At 43.2% G+C, this 23,353-nt stretch overlaps 2 protein-coding genes across 2 annotated transcripts; one reads left to right on the top strand and one right to left on the bottom strand.

The window, feature by feature from the left end:
• Positions 1 to 1,278: 1,278 nt before the first annotated feature.
• LOC148910903 (uncharacterized) lies at positions 1,279 to 3,078 on the bottom strand. Its single transcript, XM_089030267.1, has 3 exons — positions 2,640 to 3,078; positions 2,317 to 2,556; positions 1,279 to 2,228 (listed from the first exon to the last, which is right to left on the bottom strand). Exons 1-3 carry the CDS (start codon positions 2,768 to 2,770, stop codon positions 2,009 to 2,011), a joined length of 591 nt encoding a protein of 196 aa, XP_088886393.1. The 5' UTR covers positions 2,771 to 3,078; the 3' UTR covers positions 1,279 to 2,008.
• Positions 3,079 to 19,047: 15,969 nt separating this feature from the next.
• On the top strand, positions 19,048 to 21,530 carry LOC148910902 (uncharacterized). Its single transcript, XM_089030268.1, has 2 exons — positions 19,048 to 20,551; positions 20,692 to 21,530. Exons 1-2 carry the CDS (start codon positions 20,496 to 20,498, stop codon positions 21,035 to 21,037), a joined length of 402 nt encoding a protein of 133 aa, XP_088886394.1. The 5' UTR covers positions 19,048 to 20,495; the 3' UTR covers positions 21,038 to 21,530.
• Positions 21,531 to 23,353: the final 1,823 nt, after the last annotated feature.

The raw sequence follows: 23,353 nt of genomic DNA, 5'->3' as shown, positions 1-23,353 counted from the left end.
GGAGAGAACCGAAGATGTGTCCATGTGGCATCAAGTTTTAAGTTTCATTACGCATAGAATAGAATAAGAGAGGACTGAGCATGGATCTGTGTGGTACCCCACAGCTAATCAAGAACCTTCCCCTAGATATGAATATTTTGTATTAAGCAAAACTCTTTTATATCGTAAAGCAAATGTTATCGTATATCGTACCATGTACAGTCCGTTCCGTGTTTCCCACTACAGATACGAAAGTCGTTCTAAAAAATCCGTCCTTCTTCTGCTACTACAAAAACATAATTATGACACAATGTTTTCGACATAAATCCATCAGTAATTACCCTACTGACGTGCAACGGTAAATAGAGCACCGACCATGTGGAATAATTCCAATGCTTGTTATTTGTTAACTTTTTTTTTATACCCAGAGCAGTAGAATTATCATTTTAGGGGGGGGGGGGGAGAGATTTGGTCCATGTTGTATTTATAGTAGTCGTTCAAAGCTTTTTGAAGTCTTAACATGGACTCGATTCAGAATATTTCATAAGTAAACTTTACTATAGTAAGCCAGAATCTCAGTTCATTAAGAAGATTTCATAATAATTTTGATAAGTTAAACAATACTTAAATCCACATAAACACGTGGGTGACAAAACACTACTGTCCCCTACCCCCCATAGACAAGGCTAATTTATCAACAACACAAAGCTGGATGTGCTACAAATGCAAGAGCCAAGCCATGTTTTGATTCACTTCTCATCTTAAGGCGTGGCAAGAAGTACTAAAACAAGATTCCAAGAATTTACTGCGGATATATACGAGGTATTTTATCTCTTTGCTGTAGAACGCTTTGAAGACTATCTTGTCTGTGAACCTTGACAGAAAATTCAAAATTAGAGGTCTTCATGATTATTTTTCTAACGGAAATTGTCATTTTGATTTTTTTTGGGGTCATATTCTCGTTTTTCAAAACAATTGTTATTCCGAATCCATATTATTATGTTTTATATATTTGCATCTAAAAGGAAGAGTTTATTTATTTTTGTATATTTCTTGGACAGAAAACAGATAACTCAGTGTGGCAAACTGAAAATGGAGAAAACTGTCTTCCTGGCTGTGTTGGTACTTTGCACTCTTTTTCATTGTCTTAGCGGAAAACATGTGGAGAATGGATTAGACATTTCCGATTTAGCGGCATATGAGCGGAATAGGCATATACTAGCGGAATAAGCATAAACCAGCGGAATAAGGCTAGAATCATCGTTATGACCAGAAAATTCAATAAAATAATGAAACAGCTTTCAGTAGACCTGTTTTATTTAACTTAAGGTATTGCACAATTAATATCGTTAACACTACCTGTTTTATTAGCGTAACTGACGAGCAGTGTGCTCGAGAATAAGATCTCGTCCCGTTGAAACGCATTTATATAAAAAAGTTGCGTTTATAATATACTAATGTAAATGCTCGCCCTTAAATTTATAAAAGGACTAAGAATGCTAGCATATAATGTAGAATACCACGACGGTTATTATTTTCGAGAAGTTTTTCTTCTGCATGGACACGTACGTATCGCTAACATATAGTTGAAATGTGGATGCCTACTGAGATTGCTCACTGCCTGTAAACACTTACTTTCCAACTCTGTACCCTCTCCTTTGCGGGGGAAAACAGGATTTTATTCAAGTTCTCTGTTAGTTCTTCTACAGTGGAAAAGGCTGTGCACATAACCAATGCGTTGAAATTCAGAACAAAACAAGATATTTGAGAGATTCAGTAAACATCTCGTGTTTTCGACAAACATTTGTGCTACGCAAACGAAAAAAAAGTAAAAAAAAAGTTGAAAAGCTTTTCAAGAAGCAATAGATAAATAATGAAATAACCTTTGTCTTTGCTGAGAAGGTTTCTAAAAGGTACTAGTTAAATTACAGGGAAAGAACAAAAACGTACTTATGCCGGCCAGAAAAAACGTGATGCTTAATGTCTATTTATTAATAACGTGAACAGAACTCATAAAGCCTATAAGGTGCTAGTCTTCATCTGACGAAAAATCTGTCACGTCAAGACCATGGACTGCCCTCCAGCTTTTTAATGCTTTCTGGTGCTCTCGTGCAGCACTTTGGGCCGCATCAAGAACGGCGGGGATTGCTTCGAGTAAGCTGTCCAGTTTTTTCTCTCTGGTGACCTGGGAGTTCCTAGATGACTTCAGCTTTTCACTTGACTTTGAGCTTTCATTGAGAGGTCTTTTCCTTAAAGGATAATAGCAAAATTAACGAGGTTTTATTATAAAATAGGTATGAGAAACGTTCAAAGTAATTCTGTCTGCTTATAAATTACCTGTCTTCCATCCTCTCGCTTTCTCTTGTTTTTTTTTTGATTCGTGTAAGGATGTCAGCAGGGTCGTCATTTGGTTCGTTCTTTTCTGCATGTAACACATACTTTGTTTCGCGGTCATTGATAGCTCTGCAAATGTCTTCAACTTCTTCAGTATCTTTATTACAAGTTTCTTCCACACTGGATGCGGACGAGTATTCTTCATCAATTATTTTATTTGACGTACTTGCTTCACTGGCATTCCTACCAGGAAATAAAAGAATCATCGCACTCCATATAATACCGTTATTGAGAGTCCTTTCTTCTTTGGTCAACAGCATTCTTACCTTGAAGGAAGAGCGTTGTTAAGCAGTTTAGTAGCTCTCTTCCTTAATCGCTCCTGCAACACTTTGTTGGAATTTCCTTCTGCCAAATACTGATCACCTGCTTCTCCCAAAACCTCAACATGCCTTCTCATAAAACTCAAAACGCTTTTTCACTCTCTTCCACATGTTTGCACAGCTTGAAGAAGAAGAGTATCTTCGACTTGAGTGTAGTTTTTTCTTGGTTTTCTTTGCTTGTTGTTGCCCATCGCGCCTTTCTCACAGGATTAAGAAAAGTGAAAAGAGCCCTAAAATTTGCATACATAGGCACGTGCACACGTGCACTGGTCGTAATGTTTTTTTTAAATATTTTTGTTTGGTTTCGTGATTGCGAACGAAAAAGTTGCATATATGTTTAATACACTACCTGTTTGCGTCAGTCAGCAATGGATGTCCCACCTTTCCCAATGTTTATTGTAGTAAAGTAGTATAGGGAATGGGGGTTCCAGCGCAATCTCAACACGGGCAAGACCCGTGTCAAAAATCCACCTACGGAAACAACCCACTCCAAGTGTGGTTGGGGGCAACAGCGCAAATATGTTAATCTATATATGGAGTGCGAAGATTGTAAAGAGTTTGTTTATGATTTCTGTGTAAAGTGCTTGAAACCCAAGTTTGTTACCCCACCACCAAATAAGTATATTTGTTGTGGTAAGAAAATGCAAATAGAAGACGACACGTCAGCACAGTGTTACGAATGTGGTAAAAATATTCGTAATGCCGTGCCTTGTGCTACCAGGGAACAATATTATTCCAACGGAGGTCGTAAGAAGACGCCATACAAAAGAATAAAATACTTTAGGGACTGGATGAGTCATATCCAAGGTTATCGACCGGTATATTTAGACGATGAAGTAAGGAAGAAAATCATAGACCACTTAGAAGAGCCAACCCCACAAAGTCTACGGAAAACGTTGAAAAAATTAAAACTAGGGAAATATTACAAAGCTATTCCCTATCTTTTGTCTGAAATTACCGGTAAGTCTATTCCCGAGGTTTCTGATATGACAAAAGCCGAGTGGATGTTTTGTCGGTTGGATAAGGATATTCCTTATTACCCTGACGTAATTTACGAAATATTTTACAAAATCGACCCCAACCACCCCCTCTTAGGATGGATTCCAAGAAGATAGTGAATCTTATGGCATAAGATGAGAAATTACGTGTAATAATTCGCCAAATAAGGTCATGCAAATAATTTATATTACGCGTAATAATTCGCTAAATAATTTATATTACACGTAATAATTTACTAAATAAGGTCATGCCGTGTATTATGGTATAAATCTTATGGCATAAGATTACGCGTAATTTCCAGACTGTCGTTCGATATGTAAACGAAATCCCGTCACGCTCTTTTCAAAGCAGATGTTTACTGAGCAAGCTTTCTTTGAAGCTCCTCTTTTGCCTCCTGGTAGATCTTTTTGCGAGATTCTTCGGAAAGATCTTTTACGACTGTTTTTTTATTCCTTATGTCCGACTTTAATTTCTCGTACTTTTCCTCTTCGGCTAAGATAAGCGAGAATTCTACGTCGTCTATCTTTCTGTCACGCAAAGCCTTTGAGACAAGGTCAGTGATCGTATTTACTTTAGCCCTTGACAGAGCTATTGTCGTGTCATGCTTGGATATTTTGCTTGACAACTGTTTCATAATACCCGTAGCAACAGCAGAAATAATACCACAGGCTGCCCCAACGCCGGCCAAAGGAACTCCAACAATTATTCCCGGTCCAGTAAGCGAAGTAGCAACGCCGGAGCCCGTTAACACAACAGATATGGATCCTGAAGTTATCGCAATCTTATGTAGCGTGCTACGGGCTCTGACGTACTTTTTTCTAACTTTTTCATAGTGTTTTGTCTGCCCTTCCAAGTAAGCCAAGATTAAGTTCGCTTTATTCAGACGAAAGTTTTCGGCGTTTAGTTCGTTAGGCGTAGTATAGGGAACATCTGGGTACAACTTAGGTGCTGATGGTATAACATCCATTATATATACTAATGTACGACGCTTTTGGGAATGATATTGAGGAGCAGCCACATCACGACAACAGGGATTATGCCAACTGGAGGGCCTTTAGGAAGATGTTTCCGCATGCAGACCCTAGTAAGTTCGAAAGGAGACCCGATGGGATTTACTATAACGGCTCCAGAATGTACAGCAACGAGGATTTGAAGCCTACGCTGGTTAATCAAATAGACGGTCAGCTGAAGCATCCAACACCTACCATACAGCATCCCACGCCTACTGTACAGCATAAGCCGGTACAAGGTTGGTCAAAGGAATTATTGCTGGGTACCAGTACTTATCCGATACCCGCGGTTACGTTTAATGAACACCCAAGCTTGGACCTAACGCTGAACATGCGGATCTCTAACAAGCATTCCTTTCCGTTAAAGGTGCGAGATATCTTCAAAAACGTGCCCATTATTCATACCACGGCGAAAGAAGCCCACGAATGGTTAAGCGCTCCTAATATGCGTTATTGGCCGCAGCAGTTGAACTTTGCGGTTTGGTGTGCCACCAGCGGTTGTGGGGTAAGCGCAAGCTTGATGAAGAATTCAATATTTATGTTTCATTTTCACTTCACGGTTAGAAGAATACTGCATGAAATGGGTGTTATTGCGCTGCCGGGAGATGCCACGTTTTATCCAAGAGATAATAAATACAGCGTGCCGGCTTATGACAGACTTTGTAAGGAGTTCGGTGTTGTAGGGAAGGATTTTAGATGCACTGTCGGTGCTAACAATGGCTTGGGGCACATTTGGGCTTATTGGGGGATTGGTGGACACGAGCTAAGTGATAAGGAAGTTCATGCATTACGGCTACGATGGAACACTGGGTATCACGAAGAAACTCACGACAGTAGCACCTTCTTTGAACCAAACGCTAAGACCACTAAGGAAGTTAGAGACGGACCTTTGTTCAAAGACGAGGGCGGTAAGTATGCAGGGGCTAATCCACTGATTATCAAAATTACCAACGACGAGCAAACAAAGCAATATCTTAATTTCATACCCCCAGAAGGTAAAGGACTAACCAAAGCCGGCCTTGCCCGTTTAAACCGCAGCATAGAAGCTTACGTGTATTCTATCCTTGGAGCTCAGGTAAACACCCGATCAAGTATAATCGGAAATACCGGCGCCGCAGAAGAAACGCGAGCCGAAGCCTTGATCTTATTTGAAAGTTCAATCTTGGAGGGCGACATTAGCAAGGGCGTACAGCGTTACCAACTAGCCATACAAAATTCTAAGGCGAGGTTGGACTATGCAGTAGCCCCGGGTTGTTGGTTAATGCCCAGTAATTTATCTATAAATACTGGTTCTGTAGTAGGATACAACAACAAACTTCAACGAGCTACTAAGGATATGAAGTTTGGGGTGAACGACGTGAACTCTGACACTCTTAGGAACATCCCCCATTTCGTGGAGAAGTCAAAAAAGTCACACGAAACGAAGCTACCCGTAGTTAAGAAACCATCGAAGAAGGTCCTACCTGCGATACCTGAGGAATATGACCATAACTTATTAAAAGCCGGTCTAGCAGCTGCAAGCATTGGTCTGAGCTATTATATATGGCGATGAACAACCCCTACGTAGCTGGAGTAGATTGTGTTTATACGACTTACACAGGCGAGAAAAAATACACCCAGGCATCTTGGGTTGATGTCACGGGCATGTTCGTGAATTTGAATTACTCAGGAAAGAAATTGATATTATGCAGCATTTCTTTGGGGGCCGTTAGCAGTGCGAATGTAGGATTTCGTTTCTGTGACGACAATGGAGTATTACAGCCCATGCGCGCGAAGACAAACAACAGGGAGCCTACGCATTTCTCAGTAGAGCCGCCAACGAATAGCTCTGAGAATCTTTCCGTTTGGACTTTCCACATGGTTGCTGATTGCCACGGGAAGGTAAAGCTGCAGATAAGAGTAGATGACACCGGGAGTGTTTGCATAAATAGCATAGAAAATCAAAGGAATACTGTCTATAACCACATGACCATCAGCACTTTGACGGTAATGAGCCTTTAAATATATGAATCCATACGTGAGGGAAACGCGTTATACCCACCGCTTAGATGAAGAGGGATATGACAACGGCGCCTGGCATGACGTTGGACTGTGGGTTGAGGTTGGGGGCACTGCATTGGTCATTTGCACTATTAGCATTAATGCAAATACGCATGCGAATGTGGGGTTTAGGCTTATCGATGAGAATAATAAGCCCCTGCTTCCTTATCGAACTTCAACGAACACCAGGAAAGTTACCCATTTTTCGATGGAGCCCTACACTAGGTCCGCTGAAGACCTAACGCCAGTAACTTTTCATATGCTAGCCAATTGTAAATATGCTAAGTTGCAAGTCACTTCTGATGACGGCAAGTTTGGGATAAATCGCATAGGTCGCAGGCCTGCTAATGCAGCCTGGAGTCATAAGCCCATTTCTACCATGAGTGTGTTGCCGTTGGCCCCAAATTACCAGGGTGGTGCTAATACTGTCTTTCATTATCCTCAAAGCAGGGTACCGCCCGATGAGAAGGATAAGATCAACCCTTCATCTTCTTCAGGAGTACCACTCCAATAGCGACGACCAAGATCCAAATGTTATTCCCCACAAACTTCAATAGTTCTCCGCCGGCCTTCAGCGCCAGGCTAAGAACACTACCCAGCAGTCCAGGAAGACCGGCTGCCATCTTTTTTCCCAAGTCCGTTAGTCCATTGCCTAATTTCTTTACGCCCGCGCCTGTAGCCTTAAGCGCGCTAAGGATAACTCCTACTACGGTGCTAATAGCGACCGCAAATGCCAGTGGAACGCCATACTTCAAAAGGGCTCTTTTTACCTTTTCCTTGGTGGTAAGTCCCAATTCTCTTTCCAGGTTGTCCGTTTGCGCCTGTAATTCCGCAAGGTGTGCCCGAAGGGTTTCTAGTTTTCTTTGAGCTGCCTCCCTTTCCTCTTTGGGGCGAGTCGGGTCATTGATTATTTCCCGCTGCCGCTCTATTTGCCCCTCCAGGTCTTCGATGGCCTGATCTCTTTGTCGGATTTGTTCTTCCTTAGTGTTAATTTCGGCAACCAACTGCCGCCGCTCCGCCAAAGAACCAGCTATGGTAGTTCGTAAGTTCTTAGCTTCTTCCTTGCTTATGTCTAGGTCTTGCAGGGCAAGTTCGAAGGCGCGTCGGGTTTGGTCTCTTTCGCGTAGGGCATTGTCTGTTCGTTCTCTCATTTCTATTATTCTTTGGTTCTTATCGTCAAGTTTTCTTTTTTGAGCATCAAGGAGTAGTCGGTTTTGTCGCATGTAATCTGCTTCCCTTTCCTCCATCGCTTGCTTTAGCTCTTCTACTTCCCTTATCGCTTCGATGCCTTTTTGTTGCCGCTGCATTGTGGTCTTAACTCTTTCGACGGCTTCATTAATATTCTCACTATTTTCTCTCATTCTTTCGGGTAAGTTGGGCTCTCCTAATGCCTTTCTAAGGGTTGAAGGAATATTTTTATCTGCGTAGTATTTACCATTTATGTCCCTGATGACGTATGGATGAGCATTAGACCTATTTAACCTTGCTACTATGACTTCCCTACCCCATTCGTTATCCGCGTCAAACATTACTTGGACTTTGTTTGGATCCCAGTTTGGGAATTCTTCCTTGATCCTATCAAAATCGTCCGGGGTTTCTTCCATGGATTCGTCCATTTGCTCCTGAACCCTGCTAAGCCATGCAGCGCCGGGGGCTTCAGGAATGTCGCCGCCTGGGCCTACTACGTAATCCATTTGCAAAAATTCTGGAACGGTTTTGTATGGATTTTTTCGTGTGAACATACGATTTAATGTGGCCTTGACCCTCCTCCATCTACTACCAAACGTGTCTCTTAAGGCTGCGTCGTATATCAGGGGGTCGGTTTCCGCGCCTTTAGTCCATGCGTCGTATTCGTCGTCGTTAATATCTACTTGACCTTCTTCAGTGGTGGGGTCGAAGTCTGTTCCTTCTACTTCCATTATATATGATAAGCTCAAAGTTAAACCCCAACGTATTACCTAAGCAGGTTGGCGGACTGAAAGCAGAACGCACCTTTCACCGGGTTACATTCACACCTTCTAGCGCAAAGCCTGGAGAAACCCTGTACGTAGGCGTGCCCCGCCTAACGGATAACCTAGTGTTGGTTCCTGGTACCCTGGCGCTAAGGTTTAACCTAGCAATACAGCCAGATACCGCAGACGCGCGTTACGTCGTCAATAACGTGGGTAGAAACCTCGTTTCCAAAATACGCGTAAAGTTCGCCGGGGAATCCCTCTTGGACTTAAACAGATACGATTTGTATACCACGTACAAAGACTTATGGTTGACTGCATTCGACCGCGCGCAAAGGATAGAGCAGGGAATCGCAAGCGATGCCATACGCAAAGTAAGAAGCGCAACCGACAGCGCCTCAGGAGAAGACGAAATAAAGACGGCTTATGGTACTAAGTATGTCGTTCCATTAGATTTCGAAGTTATCACGAACCACGGTGCATACTACCCAAGGCAGCTAAGCGAGCTGCAGTTCGAAGTGACCCTAGCAGACACTACAAACATCCTACAGGGAAAGGACGTAAGTTCCTCAGCCGTCCACCCATACTCCGTTACTAACTTAGAGCTGCAGTATGAAACGGTATACAGCGAAGACTTAGCACGTAGCGCTGGCATGGAATATAGCGCCGGGAAGGCTTTCCTTTACGATCACGTCGTGATGTACAAGACCTTTAGCTTCACGAACAACGTCGAAGAGGTCATCAACCAAAGCATTAACCTACCCAGACGCAGCCTTACAGGGATAATGTTGCTGTTCGCAAAGACATACACGGCAGGATTGCGTGACTCTGAGGCATTCTTTAATCCTAACATCACTAACGTAGGCGTTAGCATTAACGGAGTACCTAATAAGGTTTACTCACAAGGGATAAAGCCCACGGATATGTACCGGGAAGTCGCGCGTAAGTTTGGCGACCAAATTGACCCAAAGGAATTCTTTAAGGATAAGTACGCGCTGTGGATCGACATGCGCACGACGAACGACGAAGACCTACATGGACAGGGATTGCGGCTGGTAAATACCCAGGACGGTATTACGTTGGAGATCAAGCGCACCAAACATGCCAGCGACACTACTAAGATCAACGCATATATCTTCGTCGTGTCTGACGCGCAACTGAGCGTAGAAATGAATCAGCTAAAGAGCGTTGCCTACTAGGCTCGCGAAAGGATAAAAAATATCCCTTACGTATAATATGCTCCGCGTATTCGAAAACAATGAAACTAAACTGCAATGCATAGTGCAAGGCGATGAGCTGTACTTTAAAGCAAAGGAGGTAGCAAAGGCATTAGGTTATGCAGACACCAAAGATGCTATTAAAGTCCACGTGCGGGACAAGCATAAGAAGAGACTTAACGAGTTGGAGGTGAATCGCCTCCCTTCTGGTTTACACCCGCAATCCCTGTATGTGACGGAGGCTGGTTTGTATCAATTGATATTCAGCTCCAAACTGCCAACGGCAGAGTCGTTCCAAGATTGGGTCTTTGAAGACGTTCTACCTACATTAAGGAAAAAGGGGAAATACTCGTTGGATAGTCCAAATAAGTTGATCATCAAAATCGAGACTGAGTTCGACTTACAGAAGAAGGTCATCGATAAGATACGCCGGTTTTACCCTACGCTGATATTAGCACCTGGACTCGGGGAATTGCAAGATACCAGCAGTAAAAGGATAAAGTGCTGGCAAAAGGGCTACCAGGCAGGTCAACCCGACATCCTAATTCTTAACTCCCATAAGAAATACAATGGGTTCTGTCTGGAACTGAAGACGCCAAAGGGTAACGGCGTATTGTCCGACAAACAAAAAGCGGTATTGGCGCAATATGAAATGAATGGATACTTAACGATGGTAAGCAACGATTACGATCTGATCTGCAGGGAAATCGACCGTTACGTCGACGGCATTCGCATACCTTGCCCTTGGTGTGTTAAGGCTTTCAAATCGCATGAGACCTTAAGCACGCACCAAAAGATATTTCATAGATATAATGATTCTTGAACAAACTCACTGGCGCGACTTGCTACATGGCATTTCATACGAAATAAAAAATTACGTCGTCTTCGAGGACATTAACCGTTTAAGGTTGGTCCTCTTAGACGGCAGCCAAGAATACAGTCTTTGGGCACCTGACTGTGTAAGGTACGTACTGCAAGGTGAAGAATATACACACCTGCGTACCTATGGTAAGGTTAACGGTCGATGGAAGTTTGACATCGAACGTCGCCCGGAAGCTAATCCTCTGTGTGATTAGAAGTCATCCTCATGGGCGGTTAAGTATTGGTCTGCTACGACGGACCTCATTTTTTCTGTTATCTGGTAAGCGGATACGGTAATCAAGGCTCCCCCTATGAATGCTGTGATTTGAGGAATCATATATCTTTCTCATTTTTCCAAGCCTTTCGTATCGCCAGGTAATGGTCTAAAGGCTTGGGACCGTCATACAGGCAACACCAAATATGCTGACCGCTGCGTTGACAACCACATTTATCGCAGATGCCGTCCCAGTGTTCTCGGTTCTCCCATTTTACTCCTTCGTAGTCGTCAAAGCATACGAAATCTTGGTCTATTTCCTTCTTACGTCGCGTGAGCGCCCGGCTGGTTTCAAGGGGGCAACATCGCTCTGCTAAATCGCCGTGGGTTTCACAGACAACTTCTTCGAGGTGGTAACGCCGGCAGCGGTATTTATGCCAGTTCTCTTCAAAGAGGGGTTCATCGCATCGGTGGCAATGGCCTTTAAGGCAGACTCTATGCTCGCGGTGATATCGTAGGGTCTGTACAGTGGACAATTCCTTACCGCAGTCACCGCAAACAGTGCTGATGGTCTTTTGACAGACTTTCTTGGAAAGGTGGTATTGTAATCGTTGCTTGGAGCTGAAAGTTCTATCACATTGCATGCACTTCATTATATAGGTCTTATTTTTTATTGTTAAATTGTTAAATGCTGCAAAGAGGGTTTTAGGATAGGGTCTATTATTTCTTGTTGTTTTGTTAAGCCCCCATTAAAAGATGAGGTATCATTCTTTCTCATTGTTGAAACCAGCAAAAAGATAATCATGTTAACCATTCTTCGATCGTGATGATTTAACAAAATAACAATAAAAAATAGACCCTTACTTGAGACCTCTTTGCAGCATTTAACAAAATAACAATAAAAAAGAAAGACCTATGCTAATTCCTCTTGCTGGGGCTTAGTAAGATCTTCTTTGCGACCTCTTACTCTTCTCGAACGTCGTCTAAAGTCCTTTGTGCTTTAGTATCCGCGGGACACCAATGTCCAACGAAGTCTTCTTCAGAGAATACCTTATTACAGTGACAGCAGCTGTGTTTCTTACGAGGCGTCGGAGGGGTAACGATGATGCAGTCAGCAGGTAGTTCGCACGTAATGCAGTCCATATATCTATGGGGGATATCGAATGAAGTCCTTAATGGACTCCTTAGCCCAGCCCGCCATTGTCAAAAGCGCGCCAAACCGTTCTGCACGCTTCAGACCGCACATTTCATCGTACAATTCCTGTACGCGCTCTTTTAACCGGTCTATCTCTTCCCTTTGCATTTCTATGGTGTCTCTTTTATCCTTTGCGTCGGCGGTAATCCTTCTTACTGCTTCCACTGGTTCCATCTATATATGAACCCAGATCACATGCCTTGTAACGCTCTGATAGTAGGACCCACCGGCTGCGGAAAGACCCAGTTCATCGTGGAGCAGCTATTAGGACCCTTTAGATACCGCTTCGACTACATCGTGCTATTATGCCCCACCTACGTGAATAACCGCACCTGGGAAGGCATAGGAGTGAAAGATGACGACTTCTTCGTAGATATCTTAGATCCTAACGAGTTATCCAGCCATTTGAAGTTCTGGCACAAGCAATTCCCTAAAGATACACAGACTTTACTCATATTGGATGACATTGCCTGTGGGGACGACGTAAAAAAGCGCACCTCCGAATTAGTGAAGCTCGCTTTCAGCGGCAGACATGACAACATTAGCGTTTGGTTGCTTTCCCAGCAGCTTACCAGCGTCTCTAAGCCCTTTAGGGAAAACATAGGCTCTCTCGTAGTATTTTATACTCCGAGCAAGTCTGACCTGGAAACCATCTTAAGCGACTACGGCGGTGAGATATCCAAGGAACAGCTGCACGAATACATGCGGCATTTAAAGACGCACCAACATTCCAAGATGATCTTCTCTTTGAGGTTTCCCTACACGGTTGGAATCTATGATTCCTAATGTATATGGACATTGAGCAGCTCATAGATGAAGTCCCCACACAGCTAGATGAAAGTAACCTCAAGGAACAACTTAACATCCTTGTGTCTTCTGGGAAGTGTAAAGAAATGATAGGCAAGGAACTCACCCATGAGCAGGTTAATAAGTTGTCAGAAGAGGAGGTTAAGAAGTTCCATAAGAGGTACGAGGCCGCCCTTGCAAGTAAGACCACGGACGCCGTAGCAGACTCCGCTATCCGACTTGCGACTAAATTGCTTGGACTTGCACTGCCCATAGACGACGTGGAGCAACTGCGGAAGGACATAAGCGAGGACTATGTCATATCCCAAGAACTTAAGATAACCTGCGGGTGGTTGTCTTTGAAGTGCGGTAAGTTAATGGCAGTCGCCTCTGCGGCACTTCACGTAGCTCAGCATGTCGACTTGAAGGAGGTACTAGGTTCCTTTGGAACATCTTGGAAGGACTTCAAGAAGGACAGAGAAGTCGAAAAGGTCTTTCAGGCAGCACTTGCTGAGGTACCTGATCAAGTCGCCTCAAGTACTTAGTCAAGTCGTTGTCAAGTCGCCTCAAGTACTTAGTCAAGTCGTCCTTAAGTCATTCTCAAGTACTTAGTCAAGTCGTCCTTAAGTACTTAGTCAAGTCATCTTAAGTACTTAGTCAAGTCATCTTAAGTACTTAATTAAGTCATCCTTAAGTACTTAGTCAAGTCATCTTAAGTACTTAATTAAGTCATTGTCAAGTCATTGTCAAGTCGCCGCCAAGTTATTATCAAGTCCTTCAAGTCCTTAGATATAAGATGAGTGGCACCGAAGAACAACCTCAGGAGGAGCAGAAGATTACCAAGCCTAAATCTGCAGGCAGAGTTGCCGCGGGAAAGAAGCTCGCGGAGATGAACAGAAAGAATAAAGCCAAAAAAGAAGAAAAGGTGGAGGACGAAAGCGAATCCTTTTGGAATCCCGGCTACGTCATCGGCGCGTTAGGAATTGCTATAGCAGCAGGCAGCTTTTACTTACAATGGCGGAATATGAAGCCAGAAGTAAAGTGGGAGGCCCCAACATATCACGCACCTGTGGAGGTTAGAAAAAGCAAAATCCCTGAAATGGAATAATAACCTTCTCGCTTTGTAATATAATGTCGACCGCGTTGTTGAAAACTGTTGAAGAAGCAGCTATCATTACTTCTATTGTTGCGGGCATTGGTTGGGTAGGTAAGAAAGTGCTCAAAGAAGACTTTACTGAAGACCCAAGCAAGAGCTTCGCTAATTTTGCTAAGATGACCGCTGCCGTTGGCGGGGCTATCATGGTAAAGGATTACCTACGGAAGGAAAAGTACCTACCTAATGTATAATGGTTAGCTTAGTCGCAGGTGGAGTCATTGCAGCTTTAGCATTTACAGGGGCTAATTATGGTGGTCAATATTTGGATAGATTAGTTAGAGGCGACAAAAGCGGAGACTTAGTCGCCGAAAGGAAGAGACACGACTTAGCGCTGGAGAAATATCAAAGGGACGTGGCGGCTTGGAATAAGAAGAGACAAGCCTACCGGGATTGGTTGGACAAGAACTACCAAGACAAGATGCAGGCGGATAAGAACTTCGAAAACACGGACTACGCCTTTAAACTTTATGCGCAGGCGCACCCCGCGACATTAACGGGGTTAAGAAAGCCTCAGTTCAAGAATTACTACCAGCCTTCTAAGAAACAAAAAGACAATGAATTGGTCTTTGTAGGAGTCGCAGGGCTGGCAGGAGGCGTAGCTTTGGCGTATTTAGTCTAAGCTACGCTTAGCCTCTAGTGGCGCCTTTGGTGCCTAGAATATAATGATCGTCTTTTTGGAAAGCGACAAGAATAACTTTACCACTTATCTGAATCCCCCCATTAAAGCCCATAAGGTAAGGTTGGTTAGTTGCTCTTTGTACAATTCTTGGTATAATTTAATTAATGGCTTTGTCGTCGTGACTTCCGGCACCAAACCAAAAATACCAGATTCCCATTACACCCCAATAACACTGGCTAAGGAGCTAGCGAAGCATGGATACACTCTTACCACAGGATTACCCCATGAAATGACATTCAAGAAAAATAATGGGAGCGCCAATCTAAAGGACAGTTCATTGGTAGAACTCCTGGGCCTTACTAGTACCACGATAAATAGCGGTAGTACATATGATGTGAAATGGAAAGTCGCATCCTCTTATGAAGTCTATTGCGACTTGGTCCATAGTTACAACAATGGAGAAAAGTCTTCTCTTATGTCCAAGTTTCTACCCAAAGGTAATCCATTTGACCCAGTAGAATACACTCCCATTTCTTTGAGCTATGACTTATCTAATTTGGTAGAAAGCATAAACATCACCATTAAAGTGGACGGAAAGACGGTGGATTTTAACGGACGTAAGATCAATCTTGTTTTGGAATTCATATAATGGGCCGCGTAGAGGACAAACTTAAAAGGATTTACTATGGGCCGGAAGGCTATTGGAAAGGAGCGTCAGCTATCAAGAAACTCGCGACCGCGGCCAGGGTATCAGATGAAACGGCTAAGAACTGGTTAAAAAAACAAACCCTCTGGCAGGTTTATCTTCCCGTGCCCAAGTACATTCCCAGGCCCAGCTTCACCGTAAATACCCCCAATGAAGTTCATCAGGCAGATTTGCTTTTCTTACCGCATGACAAGGTGAGAAAAAAGACCTATAGGTACGCTTTGACCGTAGTCGATATCGCAAGCAGATACAAGGACGCCGAACCCATAACCAGCAAGGATTCTGGGGAAGTCGCAGAAGCCCTAGGTAGGATTTATAAGCGCGTCTTGAAATGGCCTAATCTGCTGCAAGTGGATGCGGGGACAGAGTTCATGGGCGTGGTTACTAAGACCCTGAAAGACCACGACACTAAGATTAGGAGAGCCGAAGCAGAGTACCACAGGGGTCAGAGCATCGTCGAAAGATTCAATAAGACCCTGGCCGAGCGTCTCTTTGGGTACCAGTATTGGAAAGAGCTGGAAGATCCCTCCAAACGCAACAGGGAATGGACTCAGAGGCTTCCCCAGGTCGTCGCGGCTTTGAACAACGAGGCGGCCAGGGCTACGGGAATGAAACCCAAGGATGCCATAAAAAAGAAACACGTGGAACACAAGTCCTACGTCAGAAGTTCGAGGGCGGTCTTCCCCCAGGAAAAAAAATTAGGTAATGTCACAGTCCGATATCTCTACGGACCGGGTGAATTAGAAGGAGGATCCAAAAGAGCTACGGATCCTAATTGGTCTTTGGAAACTTACCAGATCCGAAGTGCGATAGCTAAGAAGGGTCAGCCCATCTTGTATTATCTTCATGATGGTCCCACGCGTGGGTTCGTCAAAGAAGAACTGCTTATCGTGTGATGTCCGAATGCTATCGTATGCACTCCGTCATCACACATCCATCGCTTACCGTCAAATGCAGACAGTGACACCTTCTCCTGCGTGACGTTATGTATCTGATGACCATAGCTGCGCAGGCTGTTCATCTTATGCCGCTGTTCCTTGCGTGTTCGTAATACGTTGAGGTAGGACTCGTGCGTAATGTCCTTCTTAACCACGTATTTTTTTACGCCTTTAGCTTTCTTTTCTACGCCGTCTAACTTTAGCACGCTGTACATCTTTGGTTTCAGGCCCACGTATTCCACGATGGGTTTTCCTTTCATCTCATCCTTCATTTTCCCGATTACTTTCTTGTTTTTAGGGGAGTAAAGAAAGTGATCGCGTGGGTAATCGCTGGTGTCGTATTCATCGATGTCGGGAACACAGTCTTCGTAAATGTCTTCCGTCTGCACCTCTAGTATCAAGGAATCGGTGTCGGTGTATAAGAGGCGGCACTTATCACCGTATTTCGGTTTTAGCTTGTCGTAGTAAAACTCATACATGAGCAGCTTTGATAGGTCTAACACTGTAAACCCCGTGTATACGGGTTTATTCAGGAATAGATTCGCTTTCTTCATGTGAATCACGTAGAAGTTTAACATTTCTACGTATCTAACGAATCCAGGCTGTGACACGTATGCTTCTGCTTCCTCTCTGGTGCTGGCTATCTTTATGCTTACGCGCTTGCGGATGTTCTCCATTGTCTTACCAAATACGCTATTGTTCATTAGTTTAAACAGGTTCTTTTCGAAGTCATTCTTTGCCTGCGCACGCTTTTGTGTGTTAAAGTCAATGTAGGGGCGCATCCAGGGTTCCTGCGTGAATTTTAGGACTCTGTGGATCTTCTCTACGCGCATTCCGTGTCGCACGTAGAACTGCAGGTTGCGGTAATGTACCACATACTTCTTCTTATCCATCAGGTTCATAGTTAGTTTCCTGTACGGTTTGTAACCAGGGCACATTTGCTTTTGCAGCGGACTTAGCTGCTTAAATGGTATCTCTATCGCTTCTGGTGCTAATGGGAACTCATTGTGTGCGTCGTGTAAGTGCTCTGGGTATTCCAGGTCCACCTCCAGCACGTAACCTTTGTCGTCTTCTTTACCTACATTTAGGTAAAACTCTATGGGCTTTATGTTGTCCCATTCGAAGTCGCGTACAGGTAAGTACTGTGACATTGCCCAACCGTAGAGGTTGTTTGCGTCTAAGTAGAAGATGTATGTGGTTGGCTTCTCCGGGTCGTACTCCACCGTGGGATTGTTTGCGCGGGCGTAACGTCTGCTGGGTCCGCAAACACCGCCGCGGATACCGTCTTCCATAAAGCGGTACATGTCGTATTCCGTTAGGAGATCCAGTTGCGCGTTTGTCTTCTTTAGCAGCGCACTCCAACTAAGCCCAGGAGCCGTGTAGAAGTTCGCTGGATCCAACCCGTAGTATTCCATTGCCATCTTTCGAAAGCTTTGGAAAACATCTGCGAGCAGCACTACGTCTGAACGTAGGTAGATGTCGTGGTATTCTCCCATATTCTCACAGGAGTACTTTTCCCACACATCTAACGCATGCTGGTACTCCTCATCCTTTATACCGGACTCGTTTAGGGTGCTGTAGAATCTCTCTTTGGGTGGTAGGGGTTCTTTGAATCGATCCCAGGAGTCCATGTATTCGTATGGGTAGACTCCTTTCCTTTCCGCGCCGTATTGACTGGAAATGGGGAACTCCGTGTTGTATTTAACCAAGTTTGCTAAGGAGTCCGCCATGAACTGCTGCGAGTCTAAGAACTTCAGCTTGCCCACAGTTACGGACATGTACCTTTCTTTGTTGTTGGGTATGCACTTTACTTCGGAGCCGTCCGTTCCTTGTAAGAGTAAGTGACTGTCGTAACCCCTTAAATTATGAAAGAATACGGGTATTTCCATTTCTGGATCTACTTTGAAGTTTATATTACATTTCCAATGAGCCGCACCTCTGTATTTGCCCGTGATGTGGCAGTGATCTCTAACCTTATCCACATAGAAATCCTCAACAAATGCTTTGTGGCAGTGAATGCAATGCGTGGAGGGCTTTCCCGGCTTCTCACCCTTCTTAGCATACTTCCCGCATTTAAAATGAGCTTCTCCTAAATACTTTCCATCTTCATCCCACGCTTTCTTGGCTCGTCTTCCAAACTGAAGAAGCGTATGTTGGCAAATGTGGCATTTTTTTGCCTTGTTAAAAGCCTCCTGGTTCTCTTTGGTAAATTCCATCTTCTTTGGACGTCTTAATTGTTCTCTTATCTCTTCCTCCTCTTCTCGCAATGCTTCTAGAAACTCATTAGCTGCGTTCTTACCTCGGTAAATTACAGGAGGGTCGGCCTTACCGTCTGATCTGACTACTATGTAACCAAAGGAGCAGATCTCGTGTAATCCCACCTTATTCGTAGCACCACTTTTCTGCTCTTCCTTAGTTATCAACGCTTCAAAGTCTGCATATATCACGTAAGGCACCTGCATCTGCTTTTGATGGTCTGAGTAGGATAGGTTCTTATCTGTAGGCATCTGGATCCGTTGCGCCACTTCTTCGACTCCGCGACATATTTCGTCGTGATCCTTTAGAGCTTTAACGCTGGTAAAGGATAATAAGCAGCAATCACAGAAGTATTTCTTACCTTTGTGTTTGGTGTGTCTGTAAAATAGTCTGCTAATATGTTTAACCCACGAATAATGTCCGCCGTGGTAGAAGAGGTGTATTCGTTCTCCTTTACTCTTCGACAACACTAGTGGTACTATCGTTTGGTCTCTGACTCCGTAAACGTTAATTGCTAAATCGTTTATTTCCTCAAATATGGGGATGTCTATCAACTGCATGGGAAATTCCACGCCGTCCCACTCCAAATCGTCTGTTGGGTACTTGCTTGGTCTACATGGATCCTTATCTACTGGATACAGTGCAGACCTGATTGCCCACATAAAGCAGCGGTTGTCGTCATTCTTTACGTTAACGATTGCCTTCTTCCTTTCTACCCACACCGGCAGGGGTACGTAACTTCCTCCTCGTATTGGCACGTACCTTGCCATGCTAACCTCCATACCTTCTACCTCCTCCACTGTCCAACCTGATCCTTCTTTCGTGTAGTTAGACAGCGATTCCATTATTGCTTCTAAGGCTTCGCTGAGTGACCTATCCAGATTCGTGGACTCTAATATCACTAACGACTTTGATCGCAGCATTGCTGTCGTCGTTACCTCATCTTTCGATAAACTTACTTCTACCATTATACTCGCTTTCAGGGCTCCTAATTCTTCTATGCCTTTTCGAAGCGTTCTCTTGACCTTCCTTTCTGACTGACGCCAAAACTGCCTAACGTCAATCTCACCGTTACCGGGTATTGACACCGTTTCGAAATTGCTTTGGGATTCCATCTATATAATAGGAAATATCTTATACCTAATTCCAGACCCTTTTCAGATCGTCGTAGTCATACTCACAATCCTGACAATGCCAAAACAATTTAACCTTAGTCTCAAACTTCTTACCACATCCACAATCATAGCTGCTCATACATTTCGTCTTCATCTTCAAATGCTTCTTTAAGTCCACTTCTTTCTTAAAAGTTCTCTTACAATCTTCGCACTCCATATATAGACTAACATATTTTACATAAACACGGGATGCGGGTAATCGCGGTACGAATCGAGGGGGGTACTTTAGACGGGTAATCCTCCGGTGGTCGTTGCGCTGGAACCCCCATCCCCTATACTACTTAGTAACCCTGCTGTCTATCTTTGCAGCTATAAAACTGAGTCTTCAAAGACCACAACGTTTGGTCCCTTTATTTCCTATGCATGTAATAGGGAACCTGCTCATCACACTCATTGCGCTTGTCTCTACGGCACCAACGGGAGCTAATCTCCTAGCCCGACTTTTTGGCAATCAGCTGCTTAACCATCGTAACAGTGGCAGAGTTGTTTATTGTTTAGCACGAAGACATCCACACATCTTTTGGTACATGACCGGGGAAACACTAGAATCCTTTGATGCTATCGTACGAAGAATTGGTATAGAAGTTACCAGTCCAAGACACACACCTCGGGTGCCAACTACAGGTAGAAGAAGAGTTTGTAATCTTGACTTATAGAGGTGACAAAAAGTACCATTTTATGAGTACACAACTAATTGTTGACGCAGATGGTTTGGTAGTACTCCTTGTAGCTGGGTACGTTTGCTATATAGTAGCGTTGTCATGTTGTGCTTAAGTATTTCGATCTAGCTGCTATTTTACTGCATATATAAACAAACACAAACATAAGCAAAATTTAGTACTACACGTATTCATAGTAAACAAACGTGTTGCAGATTTCCGGGGCATATGAACGATGCGGAGTCATACAGACGACTTCCTGCTATAGGCCATGGAAGAAGAAGGAATCTACCACGACGAGCAAGGCTGCTAGTTGATGGGGGATACGCTAACGCCCCACCTCTTATCCCTCCAAGTCGTATTGCTTACAACAGACGACAACAGAATGCCAACAGAGCGCTAAGGTCGCTTCGTATCCGCGTAGAGCACGCCATTGGATTCCTGAAAATGTACTCAGCGACCTCGGATATTTTTCGACACATGAGGCCATTTCAACCCTTTGTAATAGCAACTTGTGGTGCTCTTGCTAATAGAAGGAAAAGAATTCTAAAAACACTGTAATGTTATATATGTTCTTTTTGATATACTTTTCGGAAAAGTAAAACAAACTGGCGTAACACATGTTTATATTAGTGAGAGCAGAAAAATTCCTAGCTTAATACTGTAAACAAATCTCAAGATATGTTGATACTACTAGCCCTTACTAGTCAGTTGTGACTGTTTTGGTACGTTGAATACAACAGGTGTATAATAAAGTTCATAAGTATATGACGTTTGGGACATTAGTTCTTCGTAGTAAGAGGATTGACTATTAAGGACCATAGTAGTAAGACGAAGGAGTAACGTCAGTAACAATAGTTACAAACTTTCTTACGCAGTTGTTATTTACTTAATAATACATTGTACTAGCTGAGAAAACAGTAAGATAAGGAGTTTTGAAAATTCTATTGGTTAATTCTGGAATAAAATGATGATAGCTCTTTTTAATTTATGCTATTCCGGTCGGATTATAGAATGCGGAATATACTTTCCCTATGCCGCTAAATCGGAAATGTCTATTACAATTGCGCGATGGTATGAAACAAAATACATAAAAAAATTTTTGAATATGAATTTAATACGAGTTAATACGATTGGTCGGAATATTTGGGTTTTAGAATATTTCAAAGTTAACAACACTCAGTTTAGGAGCAGAAAAGGCTCAGTCGGGTTTTGTGCGGCCTTCGGAGCTTAACGTCAACGGTTCGATCCATGGGATCTCGACTTCTTTTTCGACTAATTTCTAATCCTTGTTAAAACATGGCAGTGATGGGGAAAGCTGAGGGAGGTAAAGCGCACACCGTCAGCTCACTAGGAGTACAGCTACGAGCTGAAGGAACCCTGACGTTGAATAAGGCCTTTGTCTTCCCTTTTACTTTTATAAAAAAATGTTTTGATGTAAAAATATTTCCAGTTCATGCTAGTCTCCCCCACAGCCGCTTTCAGTGTCGTCACGCAACAATTTTTCCACTAAAAGGAGAAATTGTTGCATGAAGACACTTAAAGCGGCTGTGGAGGAGACTAAGTACATGCATTCAGGCTTCGGATCTCATTGTTGAATAGACCTGTAGTTGTCATATATTCTGGTTCCATTTTGTTAATTATTTGTTACTTTTTACGCTTTATAGAAATACCTTTGAAACCCCGGGCTGTGAGGTGTAAATGTTATGGACTTGAACGCAAAGGCGACCTTTGGGCTTTTCGAGGAAGCTGCCCAACTAAAGGCTTTCATTATACAGAGTTTTCATGTCGCCATCCACCGTTTGGCGTCTGTTGCTATCCGGGAGGACAATGAACCACGCTGAAGTTCTAAAGGGGTGCCTTAATCAAAAAATATATAATTTAAAAGTCGCATTGCAGTCTAGACGCGCCGCACCTGTTATCTTTACAAAAAGTAAATATATATTTGGGGATACAGATTTTGATCACAAGCCTTGCCGCTACTTGAATGACTGCTTGTGTGCTTGCTTGCAAACTTGACAAAGAAATTCCCTTATTTTATGCTATAGATAAATGTAAACTACTGATTGATTATGCAACAATAAAGGTTTACCCAAGTACAATCATTCACGTCTTTTTGTTGTTGTTGTTGTTTTGTCGTTTTTTTTTTTTTTTTTTTTTTTTTTCTTTCGAGACTGTTTCGGATCACTTGAACAAATTTTATTTTGAAAACGCAGCGGATAACAATTAGTTCCTTTATGATGGTGACTGGGATTCTTCGTTGATGAAAAATCATTACTCCATGCAAACTCCAATATAAATGTCCTTAGAAGCAGCGATGCCGTAAAGTAAATTTAGAGCGTTCTCCCTGGCGGTGCTTTTGGGAAACTGTGTACCATCTGTTCAATTTTATCATTGTTCAAAGGCTCCTTCTTAAATACTCGATGTCTCGGAGTCTGATGCATCTACCTCAGTCTTTCCAGTCTGATGCATCTACACAATTTCTCGGCCGCTTCATAGTGCTCACTAGTGTGTGGATGAGAGGGTAGAATGAGATTCTTTAGCCCTTCAGTATTATTTACCGAATAAACTTAAAACACAAGCAAAGGTGATGCAATATCTTCCACAAAACTGCCGCCCTTTTGGGCCAAATTCATTTTCTTTGTATTGACACCGGCACTGATGAGTCAGCTAACGTTCTGATGTCGTGAGCATGAGATCTCTCCTTTTTGACAGTAAAAAAATGAAATAACGTGAACTCCTTTCAATAGATTATGGCAGACCTCACAAATGACATGAATTTGTTCGGGAGTGGCAGTTGCAAGCAAAACTTTCCTAACAGACTAAAAGATATTTAAATAGCCAAAGTTATCACGAAGTAAGACAGACCTGATTTAG

The sequence above is a fragment of the Actinia tenebrosa genome, unplaced genomic scaffold (assembly GCF_029948245.1).
Source record: "Actinia tenebrosa isolate PJP-AT-01 unplaced genomic scaffold, QUT_ActTen_1.0 PGA_scaffold15__27_contigs__length_11533743, whole genome shotgun sequence".
In the NCBI taxonomy this organism is placed as follows: domain Eukaryota; kingdom Metazoa; phylum Cnidaria; class Anthozoa; order Actiniaria; family Actiniidae; genus Actinia; species Actinia tenebrosa.
Note: the sequence above shows the minus strand (reverse complement) of the source record. Positions and strands in the feature narration are given on the sequence as shown.

Excerpts from the sequence above, each read along its gene's own strand:
- LOC148910902 (XM_089030268.1), top strand. The coding sequence starts at position 20,496 with ATGAGTACACAACTAATTGTTGACGCAGATGGTTTGGTAGTACTCCTT. Across the intron at positions 20,552-20,691 it reads GTAGTACTCCTTGTAGCTGG|ATTTCCGGGGCATATGAACG; the intron begins GTACGTTTGCTA and ends AACGTGTTGCAG.
- LOC148910903 (XM_089030267.1), bottom strand. The coding sequence starts at position 2,770 with ATGAGAAGGCATGTTGAGGTTTTGGGAGAAGCAGGTGATCAGTATTTG. Across the intron at positions 2,557-2,639 it reads AACAACGCTCTTCCTTCAAG|GAATGCCAGTGAAGCAAGTA; the intron begins GTAAGAATGCTG and ends ATTTCCTGGTAG. Across the intron at positions 2,229-2,316 it reads AGCGAGAGGATGGAAGACAG|GAAAAGACCTCTCAATGAAA; the intron begins GTAATTTATAAG and ends TTATCCTTTAAG.